This window comes from Lagenorhynchus albirostris, chromosome 9, assembly GCF_949774975.1.
Source record: "Lagenorhynchus albirostris chromosome 9, mLagAlb1.1, whole genome shotgun sequence".
In the NCBI taxonomy this organism is placed as follows: domain Eukaryota; kingdom Metazoa; phylum Chordata; class Mammalia; order Artiodactyla; family Delphinidae; genus Lagenorhynchus; species Lagenorhynchus albirostris.
Window position 1 is genome coordinate 54,930,393 of NC_083103.1, and position 22,374 is coordinate 54,952,766.

At 36.4% G+C, this 22,374-nt stretch overlaps 1 protein-coding gene across 1 annotated transcript in view; it reads right to left on the minus strand.

The window, feature by feature from the left end:
* Positions 1-22,374, minus strand: part of RSF1 (remodeling and spacing factor 1) — a 165,359-nt gene that overhangs the window by 45,134 nt on the left and 97,851 nt on the right. The window contains exon 5 of the mRNA XM_060160114.1: positions 3,725-3,879. Coding sequence (XP_060016097.1) covers positions 3,725-3,879 — 155 coding nt within the window. The remainder of the gene's footprint in view (positions 1-3,724; positions 3,880-22,374) is intronic.

A 22,374-nucleotide genomic window follows, 5' to 3' on the forward strand; every position in this document is an offset into this window, starting at 1 on the left:
CACAGAGCTCATGTTATCAATAACATCTTACTGACGAACTAAATCTGGATTGAGAAAAAAAAAAAAAAGGCACTGAGAACAGTGTTGGCACATTGTGATGATATACGTGTCAGCTATTTTACCCACTACAACGTAAGCTTCACAAAAGCAAGGATTTTAGTCTGCCTTGTTTACTAAATTCCCATGCCTATAATCATGTCTGGCACATAGTAGGTGCACAATAAGTATCTGTCGAATGAATAAGAATTATTTTGCTGTTAGAATAAGAGAAACAGAAGAGACACTATCTAAGAGAAAGAAAAAAACCAGAGAACTAAATGTCTTGCTCCTCCCCTCCTTTGCTTTTCCAAGAGATGTCCTGCCTTACAGACTTTCTTTTAATTGTACTGAGAGTCAGAACATCAGCATTCACTGAGAAATATTTTCAGAAACAGCTGTATGAAAGCCTTTGTTGTCCAGTTGGCCCTCTGCATCCTCAGATAGAAAATATTCAGAAAAAAAAATCCAGAAAGTCCCAAAAAGCGAAATTTGAATTTGCCATACACAGGCAACTATTCACATAGCATTTACATTGTATTAGGTATTATAAGTAATCTATGGATGATTTAAATGAAGTACACGGGAGGATGTGCATAGGTGGTATGCAAATACTATTCTATTTTATATAAGGGACTTGAGCCTTCTTGGATTTTGGTATCGGCAGAGGTTCTGGGAGCAATCCCCAGAGAGACCAAGGGATGACCATATTTGTTTTCAAGGTTAGGAGAAGACTGCCTATTTATAACCTTGATACTCAAACTGTGGTCCTCTGACCAGCAGCATCAACTTGGCCTCTGTAAAAATGGTGAATCAGGTAAATCACTAGGTAAACATCATGCATATTAAAATTTGAGAAGTACAGTTCTAGATCACTCTAGTTAAGGGCATAGGCTTTACAAGAATCAGAGTTCAAATCTAGACTCTGACACATTATTATCTATATGACTTGGGCAAGCTTATAACCTTCCAAATTCCTTCATCTGTAAAACTGAAATAATAATAGTAGTACCTCAAAGAGCTGCTAATTCTTTTATTAAGAGGATTAAATAAAAATGCACATGAAGCATTTGGTAGGCTGCAAAAAAGCAGGACAGGCCCAATAAATGTTAGTTGCTGTTATTGTTGAAATTCCCCCCAACATAAGGCCCCCAACAGTGAAATTTTAGAATTAAATACAAGAAAGAGCTTTACTTTATTGAGGAAATAGTTTGTTTTTCTTTCTAATTTAAACTATACAATGACACCCCCCCTTCAAAATCAGTGTAAAATTTAAGTTCACTTAATAGGAATAATTGCCTCTTAAATTTCTATTGCCTTGACCTCTTTGGTCTTGATTTAAATACATTGGAGAAGAAGCAAACACAGGAATGAATGACCAAATGAATATTAAGTCTAAACTCAGAACTAATCCTTAGGGATGCTACTAAAAAAATCTGGAAAATTCAATAACATTGTATAGTAAACTTGAAATTTGCTAAGAAAGTAAATCTTAATGGTTCTCATCACAAGAAAAAGTTTTTTGTAACTTTGTATGGAGACAGATAATTACTAAATTTATTGTGGTGATCATTTCACAAGGCATACAATGTCAAATCATTATGTTGTACCCCTGAAATGAATAATAATGTTATATGTCAATTATACTTCAATTTAAAAACATCTTAAAATTCAATAGTGGGTTTAGAGTACTTTAAAATTAACTTTTACTGATGTAGGCTACAAACTGAATTTTAAGATATAGAAAAGAATTTTTCAAATCAGAAATATGGCTTATGAGTAAGACCACCAAAGATATTTGAAATCATATAAACACTGGTCAAAGGAGGACAGTAAACAGGATTTTTGCTAAAAGCAATGCTTAATATGTACGAACATTATAGCCTACATTAAAAGGCATAATTACTTGTTTTTATACAATGCTTGCAGCTAGGGGATGACTTTATGGTTAATTCCCTCAAAGCAGCGAATAAGGTAAAAACATATTGCTTTCAGATTCTAATCAAAACAGTAAAGGAAAACTAACAGTAGAGGAAGAAAGCATAATAAGGAGAGCAAATTCTCTCCCCTGTCATTAAAAGGTATGTTATCAACAAAAAGTATTAACTAAAATGATGTTAGACAAAATTTCAGTTGGTTTCGCTGCTTCTAGAAAAGTTAGGACTTGGTTCTGTCCTTCTGAAGAGGTTACGATTTGATCTGGTCAGTTAAGCATATTAGGAAGCTCAATCAGGAAATCAAGTTTAATAATTATAATTCTTGGAGACTTAAGGATTTGCTAAGGGCAACCCAAAACAAAACAAAGAAAACCAATCCACACCACACACACACAAACAACTGAAGAATTGGCAAAGAACTTGAATAGATATTTTTCTAGAGAAGATATACAAATGACTAAGTACATGAAAAGGTGTTCAACATCATTATAGTCATTATGAAACGGCAAATCAAAACCACAGATAGGGCTTCCCTGGTGATGCAGTGGTTGAGAGTCCGCCTGCCGATGCAGGGGATACGGGTTTGTGCCCCGGTCCGGGAAGATCCCACATGCCGCAGAGTGGCTGGGCCCTTGAGCCATGGCCGCTGACCCTGCATGTCCGGAGCCTGTGCTCCGCAACGAGAGAGGCCACAGCAGTGAGAGGCCCGTGTACCGCAAAAAAACCACCACAGATACCACCTCACATCCATTAGAATGGCTATTATTTTAAAACAAAGAAAAGAAAAGGAAGTGACAAGTGATGTGTACCTTGTGAAAAAACTGGAACCCTTATGCATTATTGGTAGGAATGTAAAATGGTGCAGTGGCTGTAGAAAATGGTATGGCAGAGCCTCAAAAAATTAAAAACAGAACTATCATCAGATCCAGTAATTCTACTTCAGGTATATACCCAAAAGAAGTGAAAGCAGGTATCTATACACCCACTTTCATAGCAGCACTATTCTCAATAGAAAAATGGTAGAAGAAACCCAAGCATCCAGTGACAGATGAATACATAAAATGCGGTAGATACACACAATGGAATATTAGCCTTAAAAAGGAAAAATTCTGATACTTGGACAATATGGATGAACACTGAAGACATTAAGCTCAATGAAAATGAGACAGTCACAAACGGACAAATACTGCCATGATTTCTCTGAAATAAGGTTCCTAGAGTTAATCAAATTCATAGAGAAAGAAAGTAGAATGATGGATGCCTGGGGCTGAGGGGAGGAGGAAAGGGGAATTAGTGTTTAATGAGTACACAGTTTCAGTTGGGGAAGGTAAGTCTGGAGATGAATGGTGGTGACAATTGCACAACACAAATGAACTTAATGCCATAGAACTGTACACTTAAAAATGGTTAAAATGATAAAATTTTGTTATGTATATTTTACCACAATAATTTTTAAAAAGTTCACTAATATTTTGTACTCTTAAATTAGTAACAGATATTATGTTTTGATGATATGAACATTTTTTATTTAAATTTTTTAAATGTTCAATATAAAAGACCAAAGTCCTCAATGGTTTTTTGCCGCTGCTTCTTTTTTTTTTTTTTCATTAAATAAAAGGAAAATGTACCTCCTTTTACAGGAAGGGTTAAAAATTTTCAAATTGAGGGAATTTCAATTTATATAGCTGGGAAGAGGAGTAGAAAAGAGAAGAAATTACAAAACAAAGCAAAACAAAACACACAAAAAAAACCTTGTTTAGGTGTTTCTTCCTCCTTTTTAGTCTCCTCATCCTCTAAGCTGGGACTTTCCCGGGAAGAGTTGTCCTGTTGGCTAGAGTTTTTCAATAGTACAGGATCAATTTGTGCTTTCAGGAGCGCAAGAGTCTCAGCCAACTCGTTTCGATTTCTAAAAAAGTGGAAAAAAAAAAAAAGACAGCATAAAAATCTTTCTTGTTTTCTAAGACCTGTGTTGCCAGGGGTTGGGGGGGAGGGTCAGAGAATTGGGAGCCTGGGGTTAGCAGATGCAAACTAGTATATATAAGATGGATAAACAACAAGGTCCTATTGTATAGCACACGGGACTATATTTAATATCCTGTGATAAACCATAATGGAAAAGAATATGAAAAAGAATATGTATAACGGAGTCACCTTGCTGTACAGCAGAAATTAACACAACACTGCAAATCAACTATACTTCAATAAAATTTAAAAAATCTTTCTTCTGTTCTAAAGAGATTTCAGAATATATCTATTAGAAATTAAAATTGAAAAAAGAAAAACATATTAAGAACATCAAAAAACACTAGTACAGGACTTCCCTGGTGGCACAGTGGTTCAGAGTCCACCTGCCGATGCAGGGGACACGGGTTTGTGCCCCGGTCCGGGAAGATCCCACATGCCGCGGAGCGGCTGGGCCCGTGAGCCATGGCCTCTGAGCCTGCGCTCCGCAACGGGAGAGGCCACAACAGTGAGAGGCCCGCATACCACACACACACACACAAAAAACACACAAAAAAACACACTAGTACAGCTAACCCTAATTAACCTTAAATTTTAAAATTAAGTATTAGGAATGAATACATATTAAAATAAACTCTTCCCCAAAGAGGGGAATAGTCTTAAGACTATTCTATTGATTTGAATGGCAATGCAAATCTCTTTGGTTAAAAAGAACAATAGGAACAAAAATTAAACAAGAAGCTAAGTTGGATAATTTTTTTTAAATACTATGCAATGTCTAGGGAGTACAAAATCAATGGAAAACTTCCTTGAAGAAGAATTTTTTTTAAACTAAATGATTCAAGTTTTTGATTCATATGGGAATAAGAACTCTTTTCCACCTACAGAGAGAATAATATTTGAAACTGCTAAGGAAGTCTACTAACACAGTTCAAAAACCCAAAATTTTAAGTTATGGATGCTGCTTTGTCAATTAGAGTTTACAACTGCAGGAAGGGAATTCATTTTGAATAAAAATTACAAGAAAATCCCAAATAAATAAGATACCAATCTACAAATTATCTGTTTTTTCTACCAAATCCGCAGGTGTAGTATGGTCAATTTTAATGCCACTTACAAACAAGAAAACTAATTTAAATATTTTCCTGCTCAAATAAACAGGGTGTAACAGTGAAAATAAAAAGGAAACCCTGGACTAAGAGTTGAGAAACTTAGTTCTAGATCTGCTACTAAGTTAATTAAACAGCACCATGATCTTCCCATCTGTGTCATCAAAGCACCGTGCATGCACCTCTAACTCTATGTAGTTAGTATTAAGATGAAACTACTTGTTTTCTTATCTGTCATGCCACATATGTCCTCTATCCTCTGTTTCCACCTCTGTGCTAGCTGCCTTATGAAGTAGGCTCTAAAAAAATGTTTAATGAATGAATAGAATCCCTGTTCCTAAACTAAATGGCGATGTACCCCTGGACAGGTCATATATCTTCATTAGCCCTGAGTTTCCTTATCTATAAAAGACTAGATTCTCTCAAGTATTATTAAATTGGCTTCCAAAGAAAGTAATAAAATTGCCAGTGATTGACATCTTTCAGAAATTAAAATGACAACCATTTTGTCATTGTGTATGACAATGAACACAGGTTTATAAATATTAAAAATATTGTGCATGGAAATGAATACATGTTTATATATAACTATCACATTAGCATATACAATAAAATGAATAGTTTTAGGATTTTAATTACCTAATAGTAGAAGGTCAGATTAGATGCACTTTCAAGATCATGTCTGGTACTACATCCACTTTACAAAAAAGGAAAATTAAAACCTAGATATGTTAAATAAATTAATTTTTGGCTAAGTTTCTATCTCTGAATTTCAGTAGACCAACCTGATTCTAACCTAAGCCTCTATCCACTTAATGTTATTACTATGACATTTCACTGAGAATTCTATTTGTTATTTTTTGAGGTCATGCTGGGAACTGCATGACCTCAACCCATTTGTTATTTTTTGAGGTCATGCTGGGAACTGAAAAAAATATTGAAGTATTTCACTATACCTATTTTTAAAAGCTGCTGAACATTACAAGAGTGCCAATATTGCTAGAAAATCCATGTCAATTACTTCCACTACTCTAAGCAACTAAAAAATTTAGCAGAAAAATTAATTAAGAACTCCCCTAAAGGCTTTTAACCTGACTACAGTATTAAAATGCAAACCTAAAATAGCCATTATATGAAAACAGAAAACTACCCATCTGTATTTCTCCTGTTTCAATCTTACAATTAGATTTAGTATGCTAAGTAATTTTTAAAAAACCCTAAATTAGAACTAGAGGGTATTTTAATAAATATACATATATTAAAATTATATCCAAATTTCTTACAGGACCTTTTATTTTTAGTACGATTTTTAAAGGTTACTTTCCATTTACAGTTATTACAAAATATTGGCTATACTCCCCATGTTGTACAATACATTCTTGAGTGTATCTTACACCCAACAGTCTGTACCCCACCCCCGCCACTGGTTAACACTAGTTTGTTCTCTATATCTGTGAGTCTGCCTATATTTTGTTTTATTCACTAGTTTGTTGTATTTTTTAGATTCCACATGTTAGTGATATCATAAAGTATTTGTATTTCTGTCTGACTTATTTCACTTAGCATAATGCCCTCCAAGTTCATCCATGTTACTGCAAATGGCAAAATTTCTTTCAAGACTGAGTGGTATTCCATTGTGCGTATATGTGTATGTGTGTTTGTGTATATAAATATATGTAAACCACAACAGATTCATGTATGTTAATTTTGTTTCCTGCAACTTTTCCAAATTCACTGCTGAACTCCAGTAGTTTTCTGGTAGCGTCTTTAGGATTTTCTATGTACAGCACCATGTCATCTGCAAACAGTGGCAGTTTAAGGCAGTTTCCTCCTTTCCAATTTGTATTTTTTAATTTCTTTTTCTTTTCTGATTGCTGTGGCTAGGACTTCCAAAACTATGTTGAATAAAAGTGGTGAGAGTGGGGATCTTTGTCTTGTTCCCGATCTTAGAGGAAATACTTATAGCTTTTCACCACAGAGTATGATGTTAGCTGTGCGTTTGTCACATACAGCCTTTATGATGTTGAGGTACGTTCCTTCTATGCCCACTTTCTGGAGTGTTTTTATCATAAGTGGACGTTGAATTTTATCAAAAGCTTTCTGCATCTATTGAGATGATTATATGGTTTTCATTCTTCAATTTGTTAATGTGGTATATCACGCTGATTTGCAGATATTGAGAAATCCTTGCATCCCTGAGATCAATCCCATTTGATCACAGTGTATGATCCTTTTAATGTTCTGAGTATTTTTTTTTGGCTGCGCCACATGGCATATGAAATCTTATTAGTTCCCTGACCGGAGATCGAACCTGCACCCCCAGCAGTGTAAGTGTGGAGTCTTAACCACTGGGCCAGAGAAATCCCCTTTTAATGTATTACTGGATTCGGTTTGCTAGTATTTGGTTGAGGATTTTTGCATCTTTGTTCATCAGTGATATTGGCCTGTAATTTTCTTTTTTTATGATATCTTTGTCTGGTTTTCATATCAGGGTGATGTTGGCCTCATAGAATGAGTGTGGAAGTGTTCCTTCCTCTGCAATGTTTTGGAATAGTTTCAGAAGGATAGGTGTTAACACTTCTCTAAAGGTTTGGTAAAATTCATAACTGACCCACTTTGCTGTACAGCAGAAATTAACACAACACTGTAAATCAACTATACTCCAATAAAAAAAATTAATTAAAACCAAAAAAAAAGGGGGGGTTTATAGAATTCTCCTGTGAAGCCATCTGGTCCTCTACAGGACCTTTTATTTTTTTAAATAAATTTGTGGAGTTAAAAAAATATATTTATTTATTTGGCTGTGTTGGGTCTTAGTTGTGGCAGTCAGGCTCCTTAGTTGTGGCATGTGCACTCTTGCGGCATGCATCTGGGATCTAATTCCCAGACCAGGGATTGAACCCGGGCCCCCTGCATTGGGAACATGGAGTCTTAACCACTGTGCCACCAGGGAGGTCCCTACAGGACCTTTTAAAATAGACTGTGGATTCTAACAACAGTTCAGTTGTTTTGCCCTCCCTCTCTCCATTGTTTTCTTTTCTTTAAAACATTTCTTCACTGAAGCATATTAAATCAGATATATTCCTCCAAAATGCCATGTTCTCTTATGATCTCAGGTGTTTACATTTCTGTTCTCTTCAGCCCAAAGTGCATTTCAGACTAACTCCAATCATTATATCAAAGACAAACACAGAATGGATAAACGTGGTATATCCATACAAGGGGGAATATTATTTAGCCATAAAAAGGAATGGAGTACCGATTCTTACTACATAGATGAACCTTGAAAATATTATGCTATCTGAAAGAAGCCAGACACGAAGGCCACATATTGTATGATTCTATGTATATACAGTGTCTAGAAAGGCAACTTAGGGAAACAGAAAGTAGACTGGCAGCTGCCATGGGCTGGGGAAAGGGAAAATGGTGAGTAAACGCTAATGCACAGGGTATGGGGTTTCTTTGTGGGGTGAGGAAAATGCCCTGGAGTTAGATAGTGGTGATAGCTTCTCAACTTTGAGAATATACTAAAAATCACTAAATTGTATTTGTTAAAAGTGATGGTGACTTGGACAAGAATGTAGTTATGAAAGGAATGAGGAACATTTAAACACTGGATCCATTTTGCATAGAGAGCTGACTGGATTTGCTGCAAGAATGGATGGGAAGTGAGAGAAAAGGAAAAGTTAATGATGTGCCTCCCAAGTTTTGAATCCAAGTAAACATGGATGTTCTTAACTGTGATGGGAGAAACATACTGAAGTGGAGAGGCTGGAAGCTCAAGTTATGGGCAGATTGACTGATGTTGACTTAATGGATTCTTAACTATCTGTACCTAAAGTTAATCTAGACTTGAGTGAAGTAGAACATATCATCCTAATTGTATAATATATATATAATATATATATATGATTGGCATATATAATTATATATTCCTATCATATAATGTGGAATATGATTTTTCTTAGTCTAAGGGATGTTCAGAGTTAGAAAGAGTGGTAGGGATAAACCGTTCAGAAGCAATTGACCTGACAGCCCAATTCAATTAAAAAAAAAAAAAAAAGGGGGCTTCCCTGGTGGCGCAGTGGTTGAGAGTCCGCCTGCCGATGCAGGGGACGCGGGTTCATGCCCCGGTCGAGGAGGATCCCACATGCTGCGGAGCGGCTGGGCCCGTGAGCCATGTCCGCTGAGCCTGCGCGTCCGGAGCCTGTGCTCCGCAACGGGACAGGCCACAACAGTAAGAGGCCGCGTACCGCAAAAAAAAAAGACAAAACAAAAACACAGCCAAGCATAGGTATCATCTTCTGCCAAGTATGGGTTAGGTATCTGGTTCCTCCACAGCACACTGGAGTGATCTCCATCACAGATCACATTTATGACACTATATTACCATTTACTATTTCCCTGTATCTTTCTCCCACAATATGGAGAGCTTAGGAATGGCATCATGTCTTTGTACCTCCAGAGCACAGGACAGTTAGTTATATAGCAAGTCTTTAGCAAACACCTGTAATATATGATTCCAAGGTTTACCAATAATTTTCCATCTTTTTCATGCAAGTCCAAATTACTGAGTAGACAAAAAGGAGGATAACTGAGTACGACAGTATTCCTTAAGGGGGCCAAGAAGCTGAAGGAAGGTATTAATGAGTGATATCAAAGAAGTTAACATTAGTGAGTGATCACTATGCTCCAGGAATTACTCCAGAAGCATTACATGAATTAATTCATATAATTCCAATATAATCTGATTAAATAGGTACTATTATTACCCCCATTTTATAAGACTAGGAAAGTGAGAACATGCAGAAAGGTACAGTAATTTGCTTATGGTCACAGTTAGTACATATTAAAGGCAGAACTGAATTATAGACAGTCTGACTTCAGAGACCATCTTTTCAATCACTGTGCTATATTAGCAGCATGTCTTGACAGATTTTCTAATTATGGGTTCATGAAAACTCGGTATACTATTTAGAAATCAGCTCTTTGAAAATGATTGTCAAACCACTATCAATACTTAAAATATTTTTATTGAGGTATAATTGACATCCATTGAAATGAACAGACCTTAGGTGTTCAGTTAATCAGTTTCGACACATGCATACATCTGTGTAATCCACACATCTATCAAGATAAGGAATATTACACATCACCCCAGAAAATTCCCCCCTGCCCTGTCCTCCTACTCAATCCCTCTCCTCCACCAAAAGCAAAAATGAATTACAGTTTTGAACACTGTAACCACAGATCAGTTTAGTTAATTCCAGAACTTAAATGGAATAAAACAGTATGTACTTTTTGGCTTCTCACACATGATAATGCCTTTGAGACAAATCCACAGAGTTGCATGCATTATAGGTCATTTCTTTATATTGCCTAGTAATAATCCATATATGGGGACCATTATGAACAAAGATGCTATGAACATTATTATACAAGGTTTTTTGTAAACATTTGGTTTCATTTCTCTAAGATAAATACCTAAGAGTGAAATCACTGGGTTATAGGGTAACAGTTTGTTTAACATTCGAACAAATGGCCGAAGTATAAGTGGTTATACCATTTTACATTCCCACCAGCAAGGTGTTTAAGAGCTCCAGTTGGTCCACATACTTGCTAACATTTGGTACTGTAAGTTATTTTCATTTTAGTCATTCCAGTGGACGTAAAGTAGTATCTCATTATGGTTTAAATTGGGAATTCTCTGATGAATAATGATATCAAACACTTTTTCATGTGAATATGGGCCATATGTATATATTCTTTACAAAGAAACTGTTCAACAGTCTGCATAAAACTTTATCTTTCTTAGCAGACCTAGTATAAAAGCACTTTCAGCAGTCGCTTTCTGATTTTGAAGAATCGCCTAACGAAGTCTGGTCTAAGATGTGCTAAAATTCTCTGATCATTAATAACCAATAACTACCACTTCATGGTATTCATATATTTTGCTCATCGTTTACATTCCTAAAGAAAATTGCCTGACATATCCCCTAGCATAATATCACTTATAGCATGTTATTTCGTCAGACATAGAAAATATTTTTCTGTACTTTATCCTCTTTCATTGAGGACTAAAGTAGTGATGAAATAACTATACCAAATACTATTTTTTCATGGCAATTATGTTTTGAACATTAGTTGAAATGAGTGGGACACTGGCTAGAGCTCAAACATTTTTGTTTGTTTTTTACATTTTTGTTTTTGAAACATAATACTTAGTTATGCCATACATAACTGCCGGTTTGATAGGTTAAAATGTTCAAATGTTGGCAATTTCATTGCCAATGTTGGCAATGTTGGTTCAATGAAACTTAATGATTTTTACTATTTTGTAAGTAACTTACTAAATCTAATTGTTCAAACTTAAAATACAATTATATTTCAGTTAACCACTTCCTATCTATCCATCTCATATATATTTATATTATAAATTTTACACACACAGGAATGGAAATCGCAGAAGTTTTAAAACTATGATGTTATAGCATTAAATTTAAAAAAAACTTAAGAACTTAATTTTTTTTTTTTTGCAGTACGCGGGCCTCTCACTGTTGTGGCCTCTCCCGTTGCGGAGCACAGGCTCCGGACACGCAGTCTCAGCAGCCATGGCTCACGGGCCCAGCCGCTCCGCGGCATGTGGGATCTTCCCGGACCAGGGCACGAACCCGTGTCCCCTGCATCAGCAGGCGGACTCTCAACCACTGTGCCACCAGGGAAGCCCAAGAACTTAATTTTTTAAGAGCAGTTTTAGGGTCTAAGCAAAATTGAGAAGGTACAGAGATTTCACATGTATTCCATGCCAATGCACAGCTTCCTCCATTCTTAAGATTATGAGATGAATCTATCCTGACACACAACTACCACCCAGAGTCCATAGTTCACGTTACGGTTACCCTTAGTGTGGTACATTCTACGGGTCTGGACATATATATACCAACACTCATCCATCATTACAATAGTATCAGACAGAGTAGTTTTACTGCTCTGAAAATTCTCTGTGCTTCACCGATTCATCCCTCATTCCTCTCTAAACCCTGACAACCACTGTTCTTTTTACTTTCTCCATAGTTTTATGTCTTCCAGAACGTCATATAGTTGAAATCATACGGTTAATTTCAGACTGCCTTCTTTCTTTTATTAATATGATTTAACCTCCGCGTCTATTCATGGCTTGACAGCTCATTTGTTTTGTTTTAGACAATATACCATCGTCTGGATACACCTCAGTTTATCCATTTACCTACTGAAGGATATTCTTAGTTGCTCTCAAGTTTTGCCAAGATACGAGTAAAGCTGCTACAAACATTCATGTGCAGGTTTTTGTATAGACGTTAAGTCTTCAACTTCTTTGGGCAAATACCGAGGAAGATGATTGCTGGATCATATGGTAATGTTTAATTTTGTAAGAAGCCAGCAAACTGTCTTCCAAAGTGGCTGTGCCATTTTGCATTCCCATCAGCGATGAATCAAAGTTCCTATTGCTCCATATTCTCACCAGCATTTGGTGTTATCAGTGTTCTTGATTCTGGCCACTGTAATAAGTGTCTGGTAATACCTCACTGTTGTCTTAATTTACATTTCCCTGATGAAATAGGACATGGTGCATCTTTTCCTGTGATGATTTGCCATCTGTCTGATAAGGTCTTTGGCCCATTATAAATCAGGTTGTTTGTTTTCTTACTGTTGGACTTGAAGAGTTTTTTGTATATTTTGAATAACAGTCCTCTATCAGATATGTCTTTTGTAAATTATTTTCTGCCATTCTGTGGCTTATATTTGCATTATGTTGACACTGTCTTTCACAGAGCAGAAATTTTTTAATTTTAATAAAGTCCAGAATATCAATTCTTTCTTTCATGGATTGCACCTTTGGTATTGCATCAAAAAAGTTATCATCAAACCTGAGGTAATCTAGATTTTCTTCTATGTTACCTTCTTGGAGTTTTATAGTTTTGCATTTTACATGTTGGTCTGTGATTCATTTTGAGTTAATTTTGTAAACGTTGTAAAGCTCTGTGTCTAGATTCAATTTTTTGCATGTGAGTGTCCAGTTGTGCCAGCACCATTTGTAAAGACTATCTTTTCTCCACTGTATTGCCTTTGCTCCTTTGTCAAATGTAAGTTAACTATATTTATGTGTGTCTATTTCAGTGCTCTTTATTCTGTCCCACTGATCTACTTGTCTATTCTCTTGCCAATACCACACTCTCTTCATTATGATAGTTTTATAGTAAGTCATGGACTCAGGTACTGTCAGTACTTCAACTTTGTTCTTCTACAACACTGTGTATTCTAGGTCTTTTGTCTGTAAGTTTTAGAGTCAGTTTGTTGATATCCACAAATAAGTTGCTGGGATTTTGATTGGGATTGCGGTGAAATCTACAGATTAAGTTGGGAAGAAGTAACATCTTGACAATATTAAGTGTTCTTGTCCCTGAACATGGAATAGCTCTCCATTTATTGATTCTTCTTTGATTAGAATTTTGTTTTCCTCGTATACACTTTTTCTTATTTCGTTAGATTTATACCTAGGTATTTCAGTTTTAGGGGAGCTAATGTAAAGGCACTATGTTTTTAAATTCAGATTCTACACATTCACTGATGGTATATAAGAAAGTGATTGACATTTGTGTATTAACATTTTATCCTGCAACACTGCTATAATCACGAATTAGTTCCAGGAGATTTTTTGGTTGATTCTTTCAGATTTTCTACATAGAAAATGATGTCATTGGCAAAAAACGACAGTTTTATTTCTCCCTTCTCAATCTGTGTATCTCTTATTTCCTTTTCTTATCTTACTGCATTAATTAGAACTTCCAGTATGATGTTGCAAAGGAATGAAGAGAGCAGATACGCTTGCCTTGTTCCTGATCTTAGTGGGAAAAACTTCAAGTTTCTCCTCATTAAATAGATGTTACGTGTAGGATTTTGTAGCTTTTTTTAAAAATAATTTTAAATTAAATATTCAGCTAACAAAACTATTAGATGCCCCTTAACTTTTGTTGAAAGCCAAGTACTGGAAATCCTCCGATTCTGATTAGGATTTATTCTCTGCCTCCATAGCAAATCAGTTTGTTTGTTTTTTGGGGTTTTTTTGGCTGCGTCACATGGCTCGCGGGATCTTAGTTCCCCATCCAGGGATGGAACCCGGGGCCCCAGCAGTGGAACTGCAGAGTCCTAACCACTGGAACGCCAGGGAATTCCCAATATATATATTTTTTAATCAAGGAAGTTTCCATCTCTTCCTACTTTACTGAGAGTTTTAATCATGAAAGGGTGTTGAATTTTATCAAATGATTTTTATGTATGTATTGACATGATCATGTGATATTTTCTTCTTTAACCTGGTGATGTGTGAAAACTGGTTTTCAAATATTGAACCAGCCTTGTATACCCGGGATAAATCCGACTTGGTCATGGTGTATTATACTTTTTATGCATTGTTGGTTTTAATTTGCTAATATTTTTTGAAAATTTTTGTCTTTATGGTCATGAAAGATACTAGTCTATAATTTTCTTTCTTTATAATATCTTTGTCTGGTTTGCATATTAAGGTAATGCTGGACCCACATAATTAGTTAGGAATTATTCTCTCTCCTTCTATCTTCTGAAAAAGACAGAAGAAAATCGGTATAATTTCTTCCATAAATGTTTGGTAGAATTCACTACTGAACCCATCTGAGCCTGGTGTTCCATTTTAGAAGGTTAATTACTGATCCAATTTCTTTAATAGAGACTTGTGCATATTACCTATTCTTCTGTTGTGAGATTTAGCACATTGTCCTTTTCAATTAATTGGTCCATTTCATCTAGGTTATCAAATCTGTGGGAATCCAGTTATTCACAGCATCAGCATTCCTTTATTACCCTTTTAATGTCCATGGATATACAGTGATGTCCTCTTTTTCATTTCTTTTTTTTTTTGCGGTACGCGGGCCCCCCACTGCCGCGGCCTCTCCCGTTGCGGAGCACAGGCCCCGGACGCGCAGGCCCAGAGGCCCTGGCCCACGGGCCGAGCCGCTCCACGGCACGCGGGATCCTCCCGGACCGGGGCACGAACCCACGTCCCCTGCATCGGCAGGCGGACTCCCAACCACTGCGCCACCAGGGAAGCCCTCTCTTCACAAAGCCTTCACAAAAATGAGACCTATATGGATAAAACGGTTCACTACATTTGTCCAAAATAGTACTAGTATGTCAAGTTAAAGCTAACTGAAATACCGTCGTGTCACAAGACACATTGAGAATCTATCGAAACAATGGTACTTCCCCGGAAAATACACACATTAATTACAACTAAGAGCTACTACTTAAAATATAAAGGATTCCAAAGGTGCATGAAGCTCATCTAGAGATGTCAGAGCTGTACTATTCACTACCATATTCCCCATTGCTCAACACAGAGCCAGTTACACAAGTAGGCATGTGATAGAAATCTATTAGTTTAATGAAATAAAGGAACATTAGTGTGACAATCAGGTGTTTAGAATTCGGCTTTAATTACCTGAAATCAGAGTCAAAATCCCAATGTTTTATTAATGATCCCAAATATTACTGCATATTTGGAAAAAGTTGCCTGGCAAATTTGCCGTTTTTTCTTCCTGCTGATAAATATTTCTTTTATAAAGAAACTAAGTTTCAATCTTTGGGGATAGAAGTTGTAAGAAAAGACAATAGTTTAACTGGGAGAAAAGGAACAAATTTTTATCAAGCATGTACTATGGCCCTAGTATGATTTCTCTTACAGTTCTCAGAACAATTTAACAGGGAAGTATTATCATCTTCATTTTAGGAAAGAGTGTCAGAGAAATTAAGTAAGCTGCCTACAGATGATAAGCAAAGGAACCCAGATTCAAACAGTTATTAACTATAAAATCAATGCTCTTTCTCTCACATCATGCACTAGGGTATAATCTACTTAAAACAGTGTAAACTAGAAGTTGTTTTAAGCGTGTATGACTGATTAATAATAAACATAATTTTTCTCTGCCATATGTTCTTCATCTATAAAGCAGAAGACAATATGTCTTTAACAACTATGCAAGTTTGATATAGGAATTAGCAGTGGTGGTAAAACATAACGAACAGAACCTCATTTAATGTATGTTTTCATAGGGAAAGATGGTGAGTATATTTTATTTCAGGAACATTTTGTTGATCTTAATTTAGTAAATTAACTACATGGAAAACCATATTATAATATGAGGAAAGGATGCTTATAAAACAATCCCCCAACAGCTCATTTAATGTTTATCCTTAGGGCATGGAAGTTGAGCCTCCCTGACCCAAACAATTATTATGAATTTCTACGAATTATCTCTTCGAAACATTAATAAATGACCACTGACAAAAAATTGCTAAATCTGAGCAAAAACAAAGACGAGTTACAGTTAAAGGACTTTTTCATAAGCCAGTGGATGTATATCTATTACTTATCCCTACTGTAGTTATAAATCCTGATATTTTCAAACTTAATATAAATTGTGAGAATTAAAAGAATAAATTCTAAATAATTAATTACCAAAAACAGAAAATTGGACACACAAAGATTCTGAATAACAGTCCCAGTCACTTATCAATTTAAAAGGAAGTTTTATTTTAAGGTTTTACATTAAATGTTTCCGTTCAAATATATTTGTCAATACAAATATAAGAAATCAAGGTTTTTCGAAAAAGATTAGGGGAAAGGGTCCAAGATGTTGGACCACCAGAGACCTCCTAGCCCCATGTAATATTAATCAGTGAGAGCTCTCCCAGAGATCTCCATCTCAACACTAAGACTGAGCTCCACCCAACGGCCAGCAGGCTCCAGTGCTGGATGCCCCATGCTGAACAACTAACAAGACAGGAATACAACCCCACACATTAACAGAGAGGCTGCCTAAAGTCATGCTAAGTTCACAGACACCCCAAAATACACCAGCAGATAAGGCTCTTCCCACCAGAGGAACAAGATCCAGCCTCATCTACCAGAACACAGGCACCAGTCCCTGTGCAAGAAAGCCTACACAAGCCACTGAACCAATCTAACCCACTGGGGGCAGACACCAGAAATAAGAGGAACTATGAACCTGCAGCCTGTGATAAGTAGACCCCAAACACAGTAAGTTTAAAAAAAATGAGAGGGCAGAGAAAACATATGCAGCAGATGAAGGAGCAAGGTAAAAACCCACCAGACCAAAGAAATGAAGAGAAAATAGGCAGTCTATCTGAAAAAGGATTCAGAGTAATGAGAGTAAAGATGATCCAAAATCTCAGGAAGAGAATGGAGAAAATGCAAGAAACATTTAACAAGGATCTAGAAGAACTAAAGAGAAAACAAACAGTGATAAACAACACAATAAATGAAATTATAAATACTCTAAAGAAATCAATAGCAGAATAACTGAAGCAGAAGAACAGATAAATGACCTGGAAGACAGAATAGTGGAAATTACTACCGCAGAGCAGAATAAAGAAAAAAGAATGAAAAGAATTGAGGACAGTCTCAGAGACTTCTGGGACAATATTAAATGTACTTACATTCAAATGATAGGGGTCCCAGAAGAAGAAGAGAAAAAGAAAGGGTAAGAGAAAATATTTGAAGAGATTATAGTCAAAAACTAGTCAATCAAGTCCAGGAAGGTCCAGGAAGTGCAGAGTCCCATTCAGGATAAACCCTAGGATAAACATGCCAAGAAACACATTAATCAAACTATCAAAAATTTAAAAAAAGAAAAAATATTTAAAGTAGCAAGGGAAAAGCAACAAAAACCTACAAGGGAACTCCCATAAGGTTAACAGCTGATCTTTCAGCAGAAACTCTGCAAGCCAGAAGGGAGTGGCAGGATATATTTAAAGTGATGAAAGGGAAAAACCTACAACCAAGATTAGTCTACACAGCAAGGATCTCATTCCGATTCAACAGAGAAATTAAAACCTTTAAAGACAAGCAAAACTTAAGAGAATTCAGCACCACAAAACTTTACAACAAATGCTAAAGGAACTTTTCTAGACAGGAAACACAAGAGAAGGAAAAGACCTACAAAAACAAACCCAAAACAATTAAAATGGTAATAGAAACATACATATCGATAATTACCTTAATTGTAAATGGATTAAATGCTCCAACCAAAAGACATACAATGGCTGGATGGATACAAAAACAAGACCCGTATATATGCTATCTACAAGAGACCCATTTCAGACCTAGGGACACATACAGACTGAAAGTGAGGGGATAGAAAAAGATATTCCATGCAAACGGAAATCAAAAGAAAGGTGGAGTAGCTATTCTCATATCAGACAAAATAGACTTTAAAATAAAGACTATTAGAAGAGACAAAGAAGGACACTACATAATGATCAAGGGATCAATCCAAGAAGATAAAACAACTGTAAATATTTATGCACCCAACATAGGAGCACCTCAATACATAAGGCAAATGCTAACTGCCATAAAAGGGGAAATCGACAGTAACACAATCATAGTAGGGGACTTTAACACCCCACTTTCACCAATGGACAGACCATCCAAAATGAAAATAAATAAGGAAACACAAGCTTTAATATCAGTTAAGTCCATCCTTATCAGTTAAAGATGGACTTAACTGATATTTATAGGACATTCCATCCAAATACAACAGAATACACTACCTTCTCAAGTGCACACGGATCATTCTCCAAGATGGATCATATCTTGGGTCACAAAATTAAGCCTCAGTAAATTTAAGAAAATTGAAATCATACCAAGCATCTTTTTCAACAAATATGCTATGAGACTAAATATCAAATACAGAAAAAAAAAACTGTAAAAAATACAAACACATGGAGGCTAAAGAATACACTACGAAATAACCAAGAGATCACAGAAGAAATACAAGAGGAAATCAAAAACTACATAGAAATAAATGACAGTGAAAATACGACAACCCAAAACCTATGGGATGCGGCAAAAGTAGTTCTAAGAGGGAAGTTTATAGCAATACAATGCTACCTCAAGAAACAAGAAACATCTCACATAAACAACCTAAACTTACACCTAAAGCAATTAGAGAAAGAAGAACAAAAAACTCCCAAAGTTAGCAGAAGAAATCATAAAGATCAGATCAGAAATAAATAAAAAAGAAATGAAGGAAACAATAGCAAAGATCAATAAAACTAAAAGCTACTTCTTTGAGAAGATAAACAAAATTGATAAACCATTAGCCAGACTCATCAAGACAAAAAGGGAGAAGACTCAAATCAACAGAATTAGAAATGAAAATGGAGAAGTAACAACTGACACTGCAGAAATACAAAGCATCATGAGAGACTACTACAAGCAACACAATGCCAATAAAATGGACAACCTCAAAAAAATGGACAAATGCTTACAAAAGTACAACCTACCAAGAAGAACCAGGAAGAAATAGAAAATATGAACAGACCAATCACAAGCACTGAAGTTGAAACTGTGACTAAAAATCTTCCAACAAACAAAAGCCCAGAACCAGATGGCTTCACAGGCGAATTCTATCAAACATTTAGAGAAGAGCTAATACCTATCCTTCTCAAATACTTCCAAAATACAGCAGAGAGAGGAACACTCCCAAACTCATTCTACAAGGCCACCATCACCCTGATACCAAAACCAGACAAAGATGTCACACGAAAAGGAAACTACAGGCCAATATCACTGATGAACACAGACGCAGAAATCCTCAACAAAATATTAGCAAACAGAATCCAACAGCACATTAAAAGGATGGTACATGAAGATCAAGTGGGGTTTATCCCAGGAATGCAAGGATTCTTCAGTATATGCAAATCAATCAATGGGATACACCTTATTAACAAACTGAAGGAGGAAAACCATATAATAATCTCAATAGATGCAGAAAAAGCTTTTGACAAAATTCAACACCCATTTATGATAAAAACTCTCCAGAAAGCAGGCGTAGAGGGAACCTACCTCAACATAATAAAGACCATATATGACAAACCCACACCCAACATCGTACTCGATGGTGAAAAACTGAAACCATTTCCTCTAAGATCAGGAACAAGACAAGGTTGTCCACTCTCACCACTATTATTCAACATAGTTTTGGAAGTTTTAGCAACGGCAATCAGAGAAGAAAAAGAAATAAAAGGAATCCAAATCAGAAAAGAAGAAGTAAAGCTGTCACTGTTTGCAGATGACATGATATTAAACAAAGAGAATCTTAAAGACTCTACCAGAAAACTACTAGAGCTAATCAATGAATTTGGTAAAGTAGCAGGGTACAAAACTAATGCACAGAAATCTCTTGCATTCCTATACACTAACAATGAAAAATCTGAAAGAGAAATTAAGGCAACGCTCCCATTTACCACTGCAACAAAAAGAATGAAATACCTAGGAATAAATCTACCCAAGAAGACAAAAGACCTGTATGCAGAAAACTTTAAGGCACTGATGAAAGAAACTGAAGAGAATACAAACAGATGGAGAGATATACCATGTTCTTGGACTGGAAGAATCAACACTGTGAAAATGACTATACTACCCAAAGCAATGTACAGAATCAATGCAATCCCTATCAAATTACCAATGGCATTTTTCACAGAAGTAGAACAAAAAATCTTAAAATTTGTATGGAGACACAAAAGACCCTGAATAGCCAAAGCAATCTTGAGAAAGAAAAATGGAGCTGGAGGAATCAGACACCCTGACTTCAGACTATACTACAAAGCTACAGTAATCAAGACCGTATGGCACTGGCACAAAAACAGAAATATAGATCAGTGGAACAGGATAGAAAGCCCAGAGATAAACCCACACATATATGGTCACCTTATCTTTGACAAAGGAGGCAAGAATATCCAATGGAGAAGAGACAGCCTCTTCAATAAGTGGTGCTGGGAAAACTGGACAGCTACATGTAAGAGAATGAAATTAGAACTCTTCTTAACACCATACACAAAAATAAACTCAAAATGGATTAAAGACTTAAATGTAAGGCCAGATAGTATAAAACTCTTAGATGAAAACATAGGCAGACCACTCTATGACATAAATCACAGCAAGATCCTTTTTGACCCACGTCCTAAAGTATCGGAAATAAAAACAAAAATAAACAAACGGGACCTAATGAAACTTAAAAGTTTTTGCACAGCAAAGGAAACCATAAACAAGACGAAAAGACAGTCCTCAGAATGGGAGAAAATATTTGCAAACGAAGCAAGTGATAAAGGATTAATCTCCAAAATACACAAGCAGCGCATGCAGCTCAATATCAAAATCAAACAACCTGGGTTTCCCTGGTGGCGCAGTGGTTGAGAGTCCGCCTGCCGATGCAGGGGACATGGGTTCGTGCCCCGGTCAGGGAAGATCCCACATGCTGCGGAGCCGCTGGGCCCGTAAGCCATGGCTGCTAAGCCTGCACTCCACAACGGGAGAGGTCACAACAGTGAGAGGCCCGCATACCCATAAATCAATCAATCAATCAATCAATCAATCAATCAAACAACCCAATCCAAAAACGAGCAGAAGACCGAAATAGACATTTCTCCAAAGAAGATATATAGACTGCCCACAAACAAATGAAAGTATGCTCAACATCAGGAATCATTAAAGAAATAGAAATCAAAACCACAATGAGGTATCACCTCACACTGGTCAGAATGGCCATCATGAAAAAATGTACGAACAATAAATGCTGGAGAGGGTGTGGAGAAAAGAGAACCCTCCTGTGCTGTTGGTGGGAATGTAAATTGATACAGCCACTATGGAGAACTGTATGGAGATTCCTTAAAAAACTAAAAATAGAACTACCATATGACCCAGCAATCCCCCTACTGGGCATATACCCTGAGAAAACCATAATTCAAAAAGAGTCATGTACCACAATGTTCATTTCAGCACTATTTACAATAACAGGACATGGAAGCAACCTAAGTGTCCATCAACAGATGAATGGATAAAGAAGATGTGGCATATATATACGTTGGAATATTACTCAGCCATAAGAAGACACGAAACTGAGTTATTCTTAGTGAGGTGGATGGACCTAGAACCTGTCATACAGAGTGAAGTAAGTCAGAAAGAGGAAAACAAATACTGTATGCTAACACATATATACGGAATCTTAAAAAAAAAGGTTTCTGAAGAACCTAGGGGCAGGACAGGAATAAAGACGCAGACATAGAGAATGGACTTCAGGACATGGGGCAGGGAGGGGAAGCTGGGACGAGGTGACAGAGTAGCACTGACATATATATACTACCAAATGTAAAACAGATAGCTAGTGGGAAGCAGCGGTATAGCACAGGGAGATCAGGTCGGTGCTTTGTGACTACCTAGAAGGGTGGGATTGGGA